Source organism: Nyctibius grandis, chromosome 6 (genome assembly GCF_013368605.1).
Source record: "Nyctibius grandis isolate bNycGra1 chromosome 6, bNycGra1.pri, whole genome shotgun sequence".
NCBI lineage: Eukaryota > Metazoa > Chordata > Aves > Nyctibiiformes > Nyctibiidae > Nyctibius > Nyctibius grandis.
This window is the reverse complement of record NC_090663.1, coordinates 62,164,529-62,182,471: the sequence shown is the minus strand read 5'-3', so window position 1 is coordinate 62,182,471 and position 17,943 is coordinate 62,164,529. Positions and strand designations below refer to the sequence as shown.

General features: G+C 37.2%; 1 protein-coding gene across 1 annotated transcript in view; it reads left to right on the top strand.

The window, feature by feature from the left end:
* Window positions 1-17,943, top strand: part of COL25A1 (collagen type XXV alpha 1 chain) — a 341,058-nt gene that overhangs the window by 177,700 nt on the left and 145,415 nt on the right. Inside the window, exons 4-5 of the mRNA XM_068404174.1 lie at window positions 259-266; window positions 2,389-2,415. Coding sequence (XP_068260275.1) covers window positions 259-266; window positions 2,389-2,415 — 35 coding nt within the window. The remainder of the gene's footprint in view (window positions 1-258; window positions 267-2,388; window positions 2,416-17,943) is intronic.

Genomic DNA, 17,943 nt, shown 5'->3' with positions numbered 1-17,943 from the left:
ATGACTGTGGTTGAAGAATTAGTAAGGTAAGCGCATGCATTTAGGCATTAGTCGTATTTACAAGTTGCAAAGCACAACCAAAACTAAAAAGTACTTGAATGGGAAAACGTGTACAGTGTATTAGCAGTGTTGCTCACTCAGAATCCTGAGGCCTTGTGCTTGTCTTTGTACATATATGTGTTTCTTTAATAAGTTCATAAGCTTACATATTCTTTTTTTCTCTTTTTTTACCCTCTTTCCCTGTCCCCTGCCCCGCAGGACCTCCTGTAAGTACAGTGATACACTGTTGGTTCTTCCAGAACCAGGGAGACATCTGTTAGATCCTGTTAAGTTATCACCGTCATAAAATGGTCATTGTCTTCAAGAGGGAATTTTGATATTTATAGTTATACAGTGTAAACACTAATTATCTTGGAGCTGAATAATTTAATCAGAAAGGTCCTTAAGAAAGAAGTCTCTAAAACAATAAAGCTTTATATTCAGCGCTCCAGATAGCAGTTTGGATCACGATTCCACGTAAGTATGTAATGTTCATTTTGCTTATGACTTGATAACAGATATTTTACTGCACTATAAAAACGTGTGCGTATGCTATTTTAAGTCCAGACTCGATCACTCTGCTGGGTGTTACTACCCTTTTTGCTGGGTAGTAACTTCCTGTGCAGTTATCACAATCCTGAGGTACAGGCTCCTTGTTCTTTGGAGCTACGCAGACTGTCCAGCTCATCACAGTGTAATTGTTACTGAAGCCAGTAAGTGCTTGTGTACAATGAATATTAAATAATACCATTCAGTTTAGTAAATTGATTTAATCTCACGTTTGTAAGAAAACGGTTTCTCTCTTCTGGGGTTTTATGGTTGTTTTGGGTTTTGACTACTTTTATTTGTTTGTTTGTTTTTTGTTTGCTTTGTTGTATATTTCCAGGGTAGAACAAAAGTCTGACTTGAAGAACAGGACTAAGGACATGTATCTCAAACAATTGTATTTGTCATGCCATGCATGTGCACCATATGGTGTAAAAGTGTGACCATTAAAACAGTATTTTTTTTACAGTGTTTGCAGACTTCTAACTTTTTTTCTTTGATAGGTATAGTATTTCCACAGTATTTTCAGGACCAGATTATTTGTCTATTCTATGCTACATGCATATTTGAGAATAGTGAATTAATATGTTGAATTTCTGCTGTGATGTAATGATTTTATTGTAAACTGTATATACTGAGCAGTGGTATTACTTATCCTTGAAAGATTTTGACCATGTGCTCAGCGGTTCATAGTGACAAATTCATTTAACAAGGCATCAAAGAAAAGCCAGGCTTAATGCATAATGGTGCTGTTTATTTGAAAGAAACACTAGCTTCCCCAATTTCTTTTGCAATCTTCCCATGAAACACAAAGAACCACCATAAATCATGATACAAGTGATTTTCCTGTAGCAAGATAATGTAGCAAGAGTTCACTATGTGCCTCATTATGAATGTCTTCAACTTCAGCTCCCTACTGTTTTAGTATAGGTCTATTTAAAAAGAAAAAGGTCTAGATTGTGGCAGTATTAACACAAACCTGAAATAGTTCCCAAGACTGAATAATTTTAAGAAGTATCTGACTTAAAATTCCAAGTTTCATATTCAAAACTTAGAAGACTTCATCTTGCTGACAGGCAGTAAAGGTTTAAATTGCTACAAGGCATCAAAAAAATGTCGTTTCTGTCCCTAATTCACTTTTTTATTTTCATAGACACGGTCTGACTAGGGGCAACTGTTGTGAACTCAGTTATTGTTTCACCTGTGGTAATCGTTTTCATTTAAAATAGCAAATATTTGTATATCCCACAGAGCACTGCATGGAATTAGGTGTATCTTGTATTTTCAAAAGCTACTGCAGTGCTCTGTTTATTTTCCTTGTACGTGACTACTGAGTGTCACACGTGATAACAGTCAGATGCTGGGGCTTCCAGTTTTTTTTTTTATGATCTGTTATAGCATTCTCAAATTTCGTCTTTGACACCAATGTTCTTGTGGTAGCCCATGTGTCTAATACTTTGCTGCTTAGGCACTGAACCTTTTTTTCTTTTAACCACATATTGCCCTTCAGTCTACACGGAGAATTCTCTTTGTAACAAAAGGAATTTCAGTGAGCATCAGAAGTAGCCAGTAGCCTTTTAATTAGTGTGTTTAAGTTAAAACATATAACTTCCATTGCCAAAGCCTCATTTCTTCACTGTGTAGTACCAATTTCATATTTGTTGGTTTGTAATATCATCACATATAAAAAAAAATAGATATGCAAATTATAATTTGCCAGTAATGTATTCTGCATGTTTGTTATATCATATGTCATGACTGTGTTGTTAATGTGTGTCATACCATTTCATCTCATTCAACCAGGGTCTACCAGGGCGAAATGGCTACCCGGTAACACATCATATATTTATGATAGCATATATTACTCTAAAATCATGTTGTTCTATTTTTGTTTTCCTTTATTACTGTCAAAAAGACCTTTTTGCTGTTTCTCACATGCCTAGTAAGACTTTCCTTTAAAAGCAAAATAAAACAAAAAACCTTTGAGAATTTTTGAAAAGAACCTGAGTGTTTACAATGCATAAATGCAATGCACTGTATGACATTGTACATATTTTATGTTGTTTCTGCATTCTTGCATACAAAAATAATTTTTTTACTCTAATTTAAAAAAAAATTCTCTAGCCAAGATACTGCTTCTCAGTTTTCCATATTAGAAAGCTGTACAGTTGCCATACGGAACCTCTAAGTCCTTTCTTTTAATTGTGTCCTGTTTCTCTTGACTGCTTCATTCAGTGCATTTTGAGCAAAGTAAAATGCTCTTACAGAGATCCTAGCAGTTGGCTGCATTGTCTATCATGGAGTAATTCTCTGATAATGGATGTAATTCATTTTTCTGTCAGTGTCATTCATATCTTTATCATTTATTGCCTGGAAAAAATATGAAATAATGCATCTTTCTAAAATCTATTAATACTGTATTTATTTCAAGTAGTCAGGCAAGTTGACTGCAGTGTCCCACTCAAGGGAAGAAGTATATGCCTACTGTCATGTGCATTAGAAATCAAGTGACAAAGTGTGTTAGTGGATTCATTTCAGAGACAGTATGTATGCATAACATAGTGACTTTAAAGTATGATAATAATCTTACTTAAGCACTTGATAGTACAGCTTGAAGGGCCCTCCCATACTGATTTGCCTATGTATTCTAGACAAAAGATGCCTAATTTTTCAGTGAGTTTTAAAACTGTTTCTGTTGGTAAATATAAATTGCATACCTTGAACACCTGCAGGTAGAGGAAAATTTCATAGAATCATAGAATCTCAGAATGGACTGGGTTGGAAAGGACCTTTATAGATCATCTAGTCCAACCGCCTGCCATGGGCAGGTACATCTTTCACTAGATCAGGTTGCTCAAAGCCCCATCTAACTTGACCTTGAGCACCTTCAGGGATGGGGCATCCACAACTTCTCTGGGCAACCTGTTCCAGTGTCTCAGCACTGTCATCATAAAAAATCTTTTCCTTTTCTCTGATCTAAACCTACCCTCTTTTATTTTAAAATTGTTGCCCCTTGTCTTGTCACTACAGGTCTTGGTAAAAAAAATATGTCCCCGTCTTTCTTATAAGTCCCTTTTGTATATTGAAAGGCCTCAATAAGGTCTTCTCGGAGCCTTTTCTTCTCCTGACTGAACAACCCCAACTCTCTCAGCCTTTCGTCATAGGAGAGGTGTTCCAGCCCTCTGATCATTTTTGTGGCCCTCCTCTGGACATGCTCTAACAGGTCCATGTCTGTCTTGTGCTGGGAGCACCAGAGCTGGACACAGCATTGAATGCCTTGGCTTTTTCATCATCCCTATTAGTCAGATGATCATCTTCAAGTATCTGTCCAGTGTTTTCTTTAGACCTCCTCTTGCTATTAACATACTTAAAAAAGCCCTTGTTATTTGAAACAACACTGGCCAGTTTCAACTGTAATTGAGCTTTGTCTTCTCCCTGCATAAATGAACCACAGCTCTGTAATCTTCCTGCGAAGCCTGACCTCACTTTCAGAGATGATGCAATTTCTTTTTCTTCTTGAGTTCCATGAGGAGTTCCCTGTTCAGCCAAGCTGGTCTTCTGCCATGCTTGCTTGACTTACAACACTTCTTTTTATGCAGCCCATTTCAGTACTTTTCTCTGGGCATCTTCTGTAGTTGCAGAGTTTTCTGAAAAATGTAACCAATGAAACGTCATCCAGTGCCTACCTTTACTATTACGAGTAATTGAGAGTCAGCTGGTATGGAATTGATCATCAATATCAAGAAACCTGCTTGGATACACTGAAACCATTACCAGGTTTCAGAGTTCACATTCCCATTTCACTTACAGTGCTTAATCTGTTAAGGTGAGTGCTCAAGTGTGTGGAGAAGATGGAGTGAAAAGCTTGCTAAAACCTTTTTTGCTCATCATCCAGCTATGATCTCTGTATACAAAGATCAGGATTTAAAAGAAAAAAGACCCACAGTGACAACAAACCAGCCCTTAGGTTCTTAGGTCATGACTTCTGTGGAAATTAAATATCTTTGGTATTCCTCATTCCAGTTAATTACCTTAACGCACGAGGTAAAGTTTATATTGTGCAAACCACAAAAGCATCATAGATTTAACTTCTTAGCCTAATGTGTAAATTGAGAAAATTAGTGAATGTATTAGTGATGGACTCATGCATGTTTTGAAGGCTCCACAAGGACAGTTTGAAAATATAATTTTCTTTAGAGCCTGGAGGCCCAGTCCTTTGTCCTGGTCCAGCTGTTTTCTTGAAGAGATTTGTTGTGGGATCTGAAGACAATAAAGGTTCTTGGAAACCATGTTATTGAAATTGCTGGGTCTAATAGTGGCATTGTTATGGGCAAGCTGTAGTCTGAATGCATTTCTGTGCATGCGTGCAGCCATCCGTGTGTGCACAGGCAAATGTGTGCCTTCAGTAGTGCTTAGCGCTGATTCAACACAGCAAGTTCAATGTGCTTTAAAAGTACTTATACAGTCCTGTAGAGCTCTATGAAAAGGCTATTGGTGTTTCGAGTTATTTCTCTAGAGTCCTATTTAACTCCTGCAGAAACCTTATTGCTTTAATCTTTATTGGATTTTATAGGATATTCTGTGAGGACAGTGAGGTATATGTGCTACATATAACCAAAAAAAGCTCTCTGTTCAGTAACAAAATATAACGTTGCAATCTCACAAAAGCTAGTGGCTGTTTTCTCCAAGACTTAAGTTTTCATTGTTGTGTGTTCATTCTAATTTTAAAGGTAGCTTAAGAAATAACAACAGTAAATGGAATTACAGTGAGAAATCCAAGTTCCTGGGAACATATGGTATCAAAAGTCAAGAAAATAAGCTGGACTTACTGCTAATGAGTAACACAGTTAAGGGGCCTATAAGACCATGGTTAATTGGTTATTATGTAAGGCACCATGAATACTATAAAAAGTGTATGCTGGTACAGCTCCTTTTTTTCCCCTCATTAAGAGCTTTGTATAACAGAGACTGACCAAATTCAGAGTTGTAACTCTTACAACTTAAGTCTAAAATTGAAATAGGCTATCACATCTTCTTAAATAAAAGACAACAAAAGAGTGCACAAACATTAGAGAAAGAGAACCCAGGCATTTGTTGCAGCGGTTTTGTATGACAATATCACTTCAGAAATAATGCTATAACTTGGAAGACAACAATAAAAAACACCAAAAAAACCCAGCAGCTTGTGAATGCAGTTAAGAGGCCAAATACACGAACCATGTAGTGCTCTGCAGGGGAAAAAGAATCTTATAAGCTGGTTGAATGGGTAGAAGTAATTTACTGTTTTCCACTAAAAAACTGAAGCAAACGGAGAAAATTTTTCCTACCCCTTCTCCCAAGCTGGGGTACAGATCAAGCTCAACATCCAAGTAAATTATCCTGGAAGTTGTTGCATATATGGTGGTAAAGCTGCACTATCTTCTGAATAAAGTGTCAGATTATGAAGATGCCCATATAGTATTTCTTCATTAAAAGAAGGGATTGGGGAAATTTCTCCTACATCTTTCCATGATGTCAGTCTGCGGAGCACCTGATGCATTTACAAGACTTTTAGGAGCTGTGGAGGGTTATGGCTGCTCCGGGTGACCATGTGTCTTGTATTAAATCCCATTTTTCCCAACATCCTTGCTTTGTCTTCAAGAAATGTAGGCAGATTCCTCTCTGGCAGAAAAGGATGTGTCTAAATTGGAGATTCTTCTCCTGTACTTGTAAAATATCATCACTTGGTCAAACCTGAAAGGTAGATCTTTGTAATTTCACCTGTCATTTCATTTAAAATTTTCCTAGCTCTTGAAAGACTTACCTCTGAATGGTGAAGATAACAAACTGGCAAAGCTTAGGACTACAGGTAGAGAATCTCAATTGTTCTGTAGCCTGTTATAATTCCTTCTAGCTTAGAAATGTCTTTATCATCGCACCCATAAAAACGTGTCCCAATATAACATATGACAAGCTGTTCTGATACGTAAAGAATTTCAGGTTGCTGTTAGAAGGCTTTGATTACCCCTCACCCCCCTTTCTGTTCTTGTATTACTAAAAGCGAAGAGAATTCCAGGTAGAACAGAGAAGGACTGTAAAGGGTTTGAGTTTGAAGAAATAGGCCTGGTACGGAAGAACATGAAAACTACTGTTGTGAGAAATTGGAAAAAGGCATTTTATTGTCCTGCTGTGTTGCTTTATCTTTGACAGCGCTTAATATTTTATTGTTTCTGCTGGGTAATGACTGGGGCTGTGTAGTAAAATGTGTAGTCAGTAGCAGTGTAGCACAGACCCTTCCCTCATCCTTCCTCCATCCTTCTTTCATATCGTGAAACTCAGATGTAATTATATGGGGCAAATTTCCTGTGCAGTTTTGAAAGAACATCTTTGTGTAAGGCAAAGCATTGAGCTTCCATTCTTTCTTGTTCCATGCAGTAGCCAGGCAAGGCTGTGTTTGAGGGCTCCGTTGTATTTGCCTGCATTAAGCAACCATGAAATCTGGCTCTTCTTCCACCTGTTCATTTTTAAGCAGCGTAAAGCAGTTGCAAAACCTAACAGAAATACTGATGTGGGTACTTGGGCCAAGTATTCAGTATCAGCAATAACTTCTCAAAAGGTACTGCATATTCTCAGGCACATTATGTATGTGTTGTCTGTTTAAAAATGGGAAAACTGAATGCCATTGTGAGTCAGCAGCAGGAGGCTTACCTGCATGGGAAGGTTACCCTGGAGATTTTCTTCCTCTTGTCTATGCCTCCAATTCCGTGCACATCATTGGAGAGCAACAAGCCTTGGAGAATGTTTCTCATCTGTGCATGAGATATCAGGACCAATGTCTTACAGGAGCTGCCAACAATTGGAAGTAGAGGCTGTGGGTATGACATTTCAGTAATTAGGCTGTGGCTGAGGTTTGGAACTAACGTAGTTTCTGGGAGAGTTTTCATAGGAGATTTCAGGCCATCTACAGAGTTAGGGCAACACTAGTTTGATTTTGGAGGTATTTCATATATTCTTTAAAATTAAGTGGCATAAATTGATTTCTAGCATATGAAATGAAACACAATTGATGCATAAAGTTTTCTCATTGGGGTATCCTGTGGGATGTCTGCTTTTCCAGTTTATTTCTTCTCTTGTTAGTGTTGCTAAAAAAATAATAAAATAATTGCTTGGCAATACTTATTTTCTCCCATTTAACAGATTTGATGTAAAAGTCTACAAAAAAAGGGGGCAGGTGTTGGCTGGGCTTTTTGTTTCAGTTCAGATGTATCTAGTAGTCTTTATTCTGTTGTTAATTTTTAGTGTAAATAAAGCATATAGTATGTAAACTTAATCCCATCCAAATGCAAGTTTTTCAACCTCAGATACTATCGAAGCTCAGTTGCTGTAAAATGAACATAACTGGAATAATCAAAAGAAAAGACATGACCAAAGACTGAGAGTTTTTCATTTCTGATTAAGCACAGCCTATGGCAGTATTAATCATTTCTGAAACAGCTGTGGTATTTCCAGTAGCTGGTCAGGTCTCCTCTTTTTCACAGTTGTGGTAAAATATAAATGTCTCAGCTCAAGGAGCGGCTATGTCGATTCCTGACCTTACCCTGAGGATTTGGCTTGGTGATCCCATAGAAGTTTCCCACTATACAGCATTTCTTTTTCTCAACAGGTTTCTTTGCAGATCACCTTTTATTTTTGGCATTTGACCAAAGTAACATCTTAAACATATACCAGCAAAACTTCTGCAATAAATTTCAGGTTTGGTAGTGAAACATTGATAACTGTTTCAGGTATGTTTTATTTTTAATTTTTAAATACACAGAAAATTCAAAACATCCGAAATCTCAAAAGCATCTTTGTACTGTGATTTTAGTATGTGTTTTCTCAGTTCTGTATACTTTATCCTTATTTTCAGTCCTGGCAGAGGTGATTGGCTTGGGAGACATGAGGTTTTCAGTTGATACATGTACCTCAAACTTCTTGCCTTGTTCTCAAGGAGTGGAGAGAACACATTCTCAACACATTCTCAAGGAGTGGAGAGAATCCTCTGCTCTCTTCAAAGAGGTACAGTTGGTCAGCTGTTCATCTCAAAAGGTTACTGGGTTTACAGATTTCTTTATTCGTAACCATGTACTCTTTGTCCATAGTTCCAAAAAGTTGCTAGCTGATGCCACTGCTTTAGATTCAGCAGAAAATTAGTGACTACTCAGGATGAGTATAAATTAAGTCCTTAGACCTTTTTTTCTTATTTCACATAAACAATTTCTATTAATACATTCACTCTGACAAATCAGAACTCCAAATAGTTTTGCCATGGTTCACCAAAACTCTGCATAGAAGCCATTTGTTAGTATGTCTTCCAAGAACATACTTCAGCTCACGTGGAGTGTAATATTAATCTGTCACAGCCAGTGCCTAGATTTCTGTGTATGCTGTACACAAGTGCTACAGTCCTGTCACAGAAGCTTATAACTAGGGCTGTACTTCTCTATTATAGTCAGCCCAGCAACTGCAGGAGTAAGAGTTGGGGAGATATGGCATCCAGTTCCCACTCTCACGCATGAGGTTAAGCCAGCTTTCTACGACTGCAGGCAAAGGATGCTTTCAGTCTTTTTCATGGATACATCTGTAGAGTCCAGCACTCAATGGTAGCTGTAGCTACTGGAATTGATCGCTCTAAGTGATGGAGACTGGTATGACCTTTTTCAAGCCATACCTGTGTTTTGTGATGTGAGCCTTCAACTTTCTTAAGTATGAATTTTGCTTTGATATCAAACCATAGATATGGTCCTAACTGCAGTTTTTAACTGCAGTATCAAAAACTGTGTTCTGGCAGTATCTTATTCTGATAGGTAAGAGAGAAAGTCTACTCTGTAAAAAGGTGAGTTACACATTTCTTGCTTGCAGTTGTTGTCATCCCGTAGTATTGGTTAATAGGCCTATAGTGTCAAGTTCTGTCAAATTTTTTGTTTCTAGAAAACTTCACTGGCACCTCAAAAATCTTCCCAACAGCCACAATACAGTGAATCAGAGTTTCTCAATAGTACGGTACTAGAATCCACAACAGTTATGCAGTTCCAAAATACACACTTCAGTTTAAACAGGCACAACACACACGTGCTGTTAAGCAGGTTAACTATGTAGTATTTCTGTGCCATGAGAACCAGAGGAAGGCTGTAAGAATGTGGTAATTTTTTGGAAAAATACTGCAGCTGAAGACATACTAGTAATACTCAGCAAATAAACTTCCAGTTTTTCTTACAAATTATGGGAGTCTCTAAATTCACATGGCTAGCTGAGTAATAACTGTGGTCTTTGTAATGATGTCAGTCACATTAATGCGATAACGTTTTTTATGGCCTTTGGATCTATAAATAATATGTAACACAATTCATCAGTTTAATTTTTTCTATGCCAATTTTTTTACAGTGATTGAAGATAATCATAAAAGTTGACTAGAACAGAAAAGTTTGAGACCTCTTAAGCTTACAGTTGCTATTATTTTTGTGTCACAGATGATAACTGAAGCTACATATCTGAACATGTTTATTAGCTTCTTATAAGCCAGTTGCCATTTTGAATGAACTATGGGCTGAATCCTTTCATCTGTTACATTCACGTAATGTTGAGTGTATAAATAAGAGAAGGCAGTGTTTATTTCTGCAATTCCTTGGAGGATTCTCAGGGTGCCCCAGGCTATTCTGTATCTGTGACAATGAAGTAATAACTGCCTCATCTGCAAAAGCCAGCAACATAAAAAGATATTTCTACCCTTTTCCTCCCTTGCTGTTATAAAAAGACATTGCCGTAGATAAGCTGAAGTAGAAACTTCATATGGTGACTTAAGAAAATTACTTGTGCTGCAATAAATGCCTGCCTACATAGTATGTTCTGGTTTAAACTCATTAAACTTTCTAGATTATTTTAGTCCATTTTCTACATAACATCACAAAGAAAGATGTAAAAAGTTAGTAGAATAATGAAACAATTATAATCGATAACCTCGATGTATCATTAGTAATACAGACAATTGTTACCATATGCTGGATCCTCCAGGACCCTTCTTTAAACTAGCAATTTCCATCTCAGATGCATGGACAGAGAACTCTTGTATTGCAAAATCCATATCTCTGCATGGCACTTTGTAGATGTCAGTGTGTGATAAGAATAGAGCACATGATGCTGGGATACTGTTGGCTAGCGTGAATCAGTGTAGTTTAGATTCACAGCTGACATCGGTTTACAATGATGCAACCCCATATATCTATCAGGTAAATACACTATTATAACTGCTGAAAGATAGATATGCTAGGTGTAATTTAACAATTAAATATCTTTTTTTCAGTATTTTCCTTTGTAGCTTTAAAAAATTATGGTCTCCTCTTTCATACTTAAGCATGTATAGGCAGAGAAAGGAACTAAGCTGGTTTGTCATTTATTTGACAGTATACATAAATTCCTGGTCTCTCTAGGCTACTCCACTGAGGTCAGCTTGGCAGCTAAGCAGGTGGTATGCAGAACGCTGTAATTACGATTTTCACATTTATGCTTTGGCAGACATAATTAATGCTTGAACTGTACCTAAGATCATCCATACTTGCCTTTTTTTGGGCATACTACTTAAAATTTCCCAGTCATTTCCTCACAATGCGTGATGTAACTCCCTAGTGTAACAGAAATAGCTTTATTTATGCAACAAACTACCTTGGAGCAAAATTTTGAGTTCTAAATGTTTTCCCAATATATGAATAGCTGGGAATTGTAATTCTAGGCCTCATTTCTCAATTTGTGTTTGACAGTTGCACATGGATGTAGAGTGAATAACCAGTGATAGTTAAAAATCCCTTTTACAATTTGCCTGAACTGTCACTTTCTCACGAGAAGTTTTGAGATTCAAAGAAAATGTTAAATCACTTACAGTAGAAATCCTGTATTTAATTAGTAGTTATATCTGTCACAAATGGGAAGGGAAATCCCAAAGCATCCTGTAAGAATTCTTAAGTCATCCTTTCCTTCATCTTGAAGGAGGGTTGCAAACATGATGTGTCACTTTCTTTCACGCTGGATTTTTCATTCAGACTTATGATATAGCTGAAAGGTATGTAAAACTTTACTACCCTTACAGCTCCCAGATGAATATTCCTTTGTGGGAGTTTAAGTGCATTGTTAATCCTAGTGGAGGTCAAGGAGTGTAAAGTTTCATTGAAGAAACTTGTTCGTAAATCATTAGACTAGGTGGTTGGGTTCTGTGATTTCCTCCAGAAAGTGCAGGGTAGCAGTGTTTTCTCAAAGGCTCTTTGGGTGCCTGCTTCCCCCTGCAGTCAGTGTTCAGCTCCCATTTATGAGAGAGGCAATATAAGAAAGCGAACATCAGGAGCAGGCGAGTACCTGAACTAGTTCTTATAAAGGTGAACAAGGAACTTTTTCCCTACTGGGAATCAAGAACTTCTTTCATATGCCTGTAGTGGGCCCCACACTGCTTAGCATCATCTGGCAATTACACCAGAAATTATTTAGCTAGCATTTGTCAAGGTAATAAGGTTCTCGGCTCTACGTTTCTGGGTCTCTCTTTTCAATGCCAGAAGTTAGCTGGTAGAACAAAGCCTTAAAGTACTTTTTCTCCATTCCTGGGCATCTTTGGAATGGGCACATTTAATGTGCATCTTGCCTCTCGCATCACAAGGAAAATACTAGAGTGTTGTTTGGACTGCCCTTGTTCTCCTTTTCTCAGCTACATGTGTGCATATCGAAATCAAGATTAGTTAAAGCCGTTTCTGAAAGCAAACATACTTGTCTGGTAGGAAAGATTTATAAAAGCAGTGTGGAATGTCAACTGGAAGTTTTTCCGTGACTGTGTAGGATACAGATCATAAATCACCCTCACAAAGTTGGGTTTTTTCCCCACCCCCCATCTTTGACTTAAGGTAAAGCAATTAACGTTTAGTATTTTTCCTAATATTGAGTTCTGCACAGTACTGATAATCTAACAGAGGACCATTGAGTTAAGAATTCTTTTTGGATTATTTCGTATACGTTCACGATAGCTGTTCCCAGTATAAATGAGAGGAATTTAACCCTTTGCTGCTTTGCCTCACAACAGGAGCATGATGAAAAACAATCATGCTCATGGGCACTCATCACTTGAAAAAGAATATTAAGTTTTTAATGTAGAAATCAGTTTCTTGCTGTTACATGATATTCTCACAAAAATAAACTGCTGTTTGCTCCTGCTTGGAAGCCTGGAATTCTTAGCAAGTGAAGTAAAACTGGGAAAATTTGGCAATTGTAAAAAATCACGCTATTCTTTCTGTAGCAGTTCCTCATTTTACCAGATCAATTGCAACTAAGATAAGCAAAGGCAGGGGTAGATTCTTCTACTTTTGTTCATGCTGAACAGCACTTACTCAGAGGAGCAATCCCCAAAATAAGTACTACTTACTATGAGAGGGCAAAGTGGAACTGGGACCTATGTGGACAAGAAATTAGGAGACAAATTGTGGGTGCTAAGGAAGTTCTTTATTTCTCAGTACACAGATTTTTGTGAAACAGAAGCCATATCACTATACTGGAATTCAAGGCTTACATTAAAATTCATATTTTAGTTCAGTAGTATTAGACATGTATACTGAGTTTTTGGCCTCCAGCAGTTAGAATGATCTTAGTTTTCCACCTGCAGTTTGTTTTAGAGGGTGATGTTAATGATGGTACATTTTTCCATAGGTGAGAGTGAAGATTGAAAGTAAGTGCTCCAAAAGCACCAAGAGTAACATACAGCAGTTCAGTAACTTTGTCATGTATAACGTAGGATTTGCATTCCTAGTCTTTGTGAAAGTGCAAGTGCAGGTTCCTTTTTTTTTAATGAGAATACTCCTCCTAAGTGAGGCTTGTGTTTTCATTCAGGTAGTCTGACTGATTAGCCAGTCTCTGAAGAGAAAATGACCTCAATGTTTCCACTTCCAGCTGTGTGGATCAATTATCCACTCTGCACATGATAGGAGATCTCTCGTTTAAGGTCTCTGCCCTTAGGGTATGTGAAGTGTAATCTGGTATTGCCATCACGTACAAATTGTTTCTCCCTAGATGGGAATGCAAAGAAACACATTTTTGCTCTTCATGCTGTCACGAGCTTCTGCAAAAATCCTTTAATAATCTTTAAAAATAGTTATGTCAGAAGAAAGTAATGAAAATGTTTTATTTGGATGTATTCATGTGTGGATCCACAAAACTTTGAGATTAAATGGACTAATGAGATTGGTAAATGCTTTAGGATTTTAAAAACTGTTTCACTGAACTATATTCTGTCTTTGGATTCACCTCTTCAGCTCTGGTGAACTTCAATTTAACTTGCATAATTTGACAGAAATTAGAAAACAGGTGAGAGGACTGTATGATTTGCTGGAGTACGGCTCAGAAAGGCACCGGTATGAAATACTTGGATTTGCAGGTTTTCTTGGCTGGAGCGGGGGAGCCCATGTTCTATACTGTAGGTTGATCTGATTTTTGTAACTTGTTTCCTTGGTTAAATGTTTTTTTGGTTGAGTTTGCTTGTTTCTGTGCAGCGGTTGTCAAGGAAGAAGGAAAGCCTTCTTTCTGACTGTGCAATGAGACCCTGTCTCTACTTGGAGATAAAAGGGGATTTTGGAATCCAAGTGGAAAAATTTCTGAATTTGTTTTTAGGTAGGCAAGCTTCAAAAAGCAGATGTATGAGTACAAAGAAACTTAGTAGCTTTTCCTAAATAGCTTGAGGGGGAAAACAGGCACCAATTCAATTGGAGGATTTTGTAGAGATGAGCTTTTGTTCTCCAATGTGAAACAAACAAACAAACAAAACCCCAAAAATCTGCTTATTTTCACATAGATTTCAAAAATAAATAAATGGAATTTGCCATAAAAGAAAAAGAATTGTCAGGAGAAGTTTTTTGAAAGTTGTGCCTGTATATCCTCTCACCTACAAAAAAAGAAAGAACTGCAGTAGTAGTTTGAAGCAGCATTGCTGCTGAGGCTCTGAATTAAAATGACAAGATTCTTCCAGCATCCTCTCAGTAACCTCTGTCGAGTCAGTTACGAGCAAAACAAAATTCCCTTTAGACACTGCATCTAGCTGGTGAACATATGGCTCCAGGCTTTCCCCTTCATGGCTGCTTTATTGCATTGACTCATTCTTGACTGAGTTTCTTTTCTTCCTTCTCTGTCTTTTGCTCCATTTCCTTACCCAGCAATATGGTTGCTCGGTCCCTCAAATCTTTTGGCAACCAATATGGTGTTGCATCTACACTCTTTCAAGCATCTGCTTAATTCTGATAACAGGTTGGTTTTGGGGTTTTTTTTATGTAAGGATCAGCATTTTTCCCCTCTTTAACACCTTTGATGTTTGCTCTTGAGTGAAATATTGAAAAGCAGAAAATTCTTAAGTTTTCCCAATAAATACTGGCACAAATAGAAAGGTTGTCCTATCTAAAACATTATGTCCTATCCAGATATTATTCATTGTCATCTTCCAGGCATGAGTTACACCTGGACTTACAGTAAGGAATACGCAACTTCTCCTCTTGCTCCTCTTCCTCATCCTCCACACTCTTGTGAATGGGAAAACCTGCTACTTTCAACGTTGTCATGAACTTCTAAATGTTACACTTTGGGTTTAAATTGCAGTATCCAGTGTTTTGCTTGAAAGGCCATTAAGTCTGAGGTCAGTGGGACAGGACATTAAGACAGTAAATGAGGTAGTATTCAGATCCCCAGTTAAAATAATATAACTAGTAAAAGCACAGACTTGCAAACAAAGATGCTGTATGCCTTTGTGAGCACTTTGTGTGATTTATAATCTTTGTTATTACATGCTTAATGATTTCGTTTTCATAGTCACAATAGATGTTACTTCTGGAAACCAAGTTTTGCTACTGATCACGGCAAGATTTACGTGAAAATTTTCTTCAAACACTAGAAATAATCCTTTCTTAAAATACAAATTCTTTCATTGCTACATCCTACAGGTGCTACTGAGGTTGTTTAGCCTGGAGAAAAGGAGGCTGAGGGGAGACATTGTCACTCTCTACAACTACCTGAAAGGAGGTTGTAGCGAGGTGGGTGTCAGTCTCTTCTCCCAGGTAACAAGTGATAGGACAAGAGGAAATGGCCTCAAGTTGTGCCAGGGGAGGTTTTGATTGGCTATTAGGAAAAATTTATTCACCAAAAGGGTTATCAAGCATTGGAACAGGCTGTCTGGGGAAGTGGTGAAGTCACCATCCCTGGAGGTATTTAAAAGACGAGTAAATGCGGCACTTAGGGACATGGTTTAGTGGTGCACTTGGCAATGTGAGGTTAATCATTGGACTCGATTATCTTAAAGGTCTTCTCCAACCTAAACGATTCTATGATTCTACATCCCTCTTTTCATGTTAAATTGGGGAAATAGAACTGGTGGTGCATCATTAAAAACTATATGGGGAAACATTTCAGGAAGAAAGAATGAAAAAGCTTGTAGTGCATCCCTGAATTCTGCTTTATTTGCTGCAATAAAATAATCTTTTTAAGTGTGCTTCATATAGTTTTTCCATAATGATTTATAATTTTTGAGAATTTACTGGTTCCAACTTTTAATTAATGATTTAGGTTATAGTGTGTTTCAGACAACAGTAGTGTCTTTAAACTAGCTACATGTATATTTGTGCCTTTTAAATCTGGTAGGTACAGGACAGAAGTATCTGAATGGGCTTGCATGTGCAGAATTTTTTATTCCATGAGCAAATATGACAGCGCATAGCTGAAAGCTCCTGCTTTGGTGTTTAAGTTTTAATGCAGTGCATCTTCAAAAGTTTTTTCTTTGAATCTTTTTTTTTTTCATATGTTGTATCCCAGATGGAAATACTGAATTTATGGACTAGGACTAGGTATGGACATTGGCATTTTGGTTATCCTAGCATTGTTCAAACAAAGCTTTCTTTGACTGCACTATAGTTGAAAATGATTGGGGTTTTTGTCTACATGTTTATTTATAAACACTTCAGTACCTTGGCTTTTATTTTTATTCTCTTTTAAACCATTTGTAACTGTTCTCTTCTCCTCTTTTATTGAGATGTATCCACTCAGATTCATCTCCTTTGTTGTAAGTCGAAAGGGAAGTATTTCCATGGCAGTCGTATCTTTTTCTTAATTCCCTGGGAGCCCCACTCAAAATATGCACCTCTATAGGTGGATAAAAGGAGCATGATGGTCAGATTCTTCTGTCCTAATGGAGCGAAAATCAATTTATGTACCTGCTCTTGAGTTTTGATAATCGTCCAAAGCTGATGGTTCCACTGAGGGAAGGTCAAAATTGGCCTCTGAAGGTTATTTCTCTATGATACTGTGTTATTTACCAAAAGACTATTCTTATTTTTCCTTAAAGAACTTCATTCCCCCTGAAAAGAGAAGATTTGCAGAAACAAAAAAAGACTGAAAAGAAGTGAAATAGATTTTTTTCATATTCTATAAAGCCATCAAAATACAGATAACAAGAAAGACTGTTCTTTAGTAGGACTTCAGTGAGCAAATGGATTCACTTCCATTGTGGTGTGAGGAGACAGATTCTTCAGAATTATTCCAGGAGAACAAAAATCTAATTCATCAAATTCATCATGCCACAGCTGTTACAACAATCTATCTCCTGCTGAATGCTAGCCAGCTAATTTTTGAGAAGTGACATTTTTCACAGTTTGTTGTTTTCTCATTAACATGGCACCAACCACATCAAATATATTCACACAGGGATGTTGGCGTTGATGAATTAGCCATGTGCTTTCTATTTATGGATATGGGAGTTCCAGTTTCTTCAGGAGAAATGAGAACTTTTAGGCAGAATGTAGGAGATTTCTCTCTTGTCTATGTGTATGTTCCGCATGTTCAAGTACTTGTTAAGCTATGGTGGAATTCAGTAGCGTAATGAAGTATTTTTATGGAAACACGTAGTTCTGCAACCTTTCACAAGACTGTTTTTATGGATGGGTGAAGCATAGGGGCGTAAGCACTTTAAGATCATAATTTTAATACAGTTCATATTTAAGAGCAGGCAGTTACAATGTGCTGTTTGTCAACAAAATGTACCATATGTGATTTGCCAAGATTAGGCAGGATCATTTTACAATTTTTTTTTTTTTTTCCTCCTGAAGAAGTATCTGAGTATCACTTAGGTATTTAATACTTGGAGTTTTAGTCTATATTAAACAATGTTAGTCAGTGGTAAGCAATTAGTTTAAAATGAACCAAAACAAAATAGAGTCCATATGACTCCATTCTTTACTATGACTTGAATGGGGAATTACTATGTCACTCTTTCTGGGGTCAAGAGTAGTTTCCCTTTGCAGTAATTTGTCATACAGACATGACCATACAAATGTTGCAGATGCT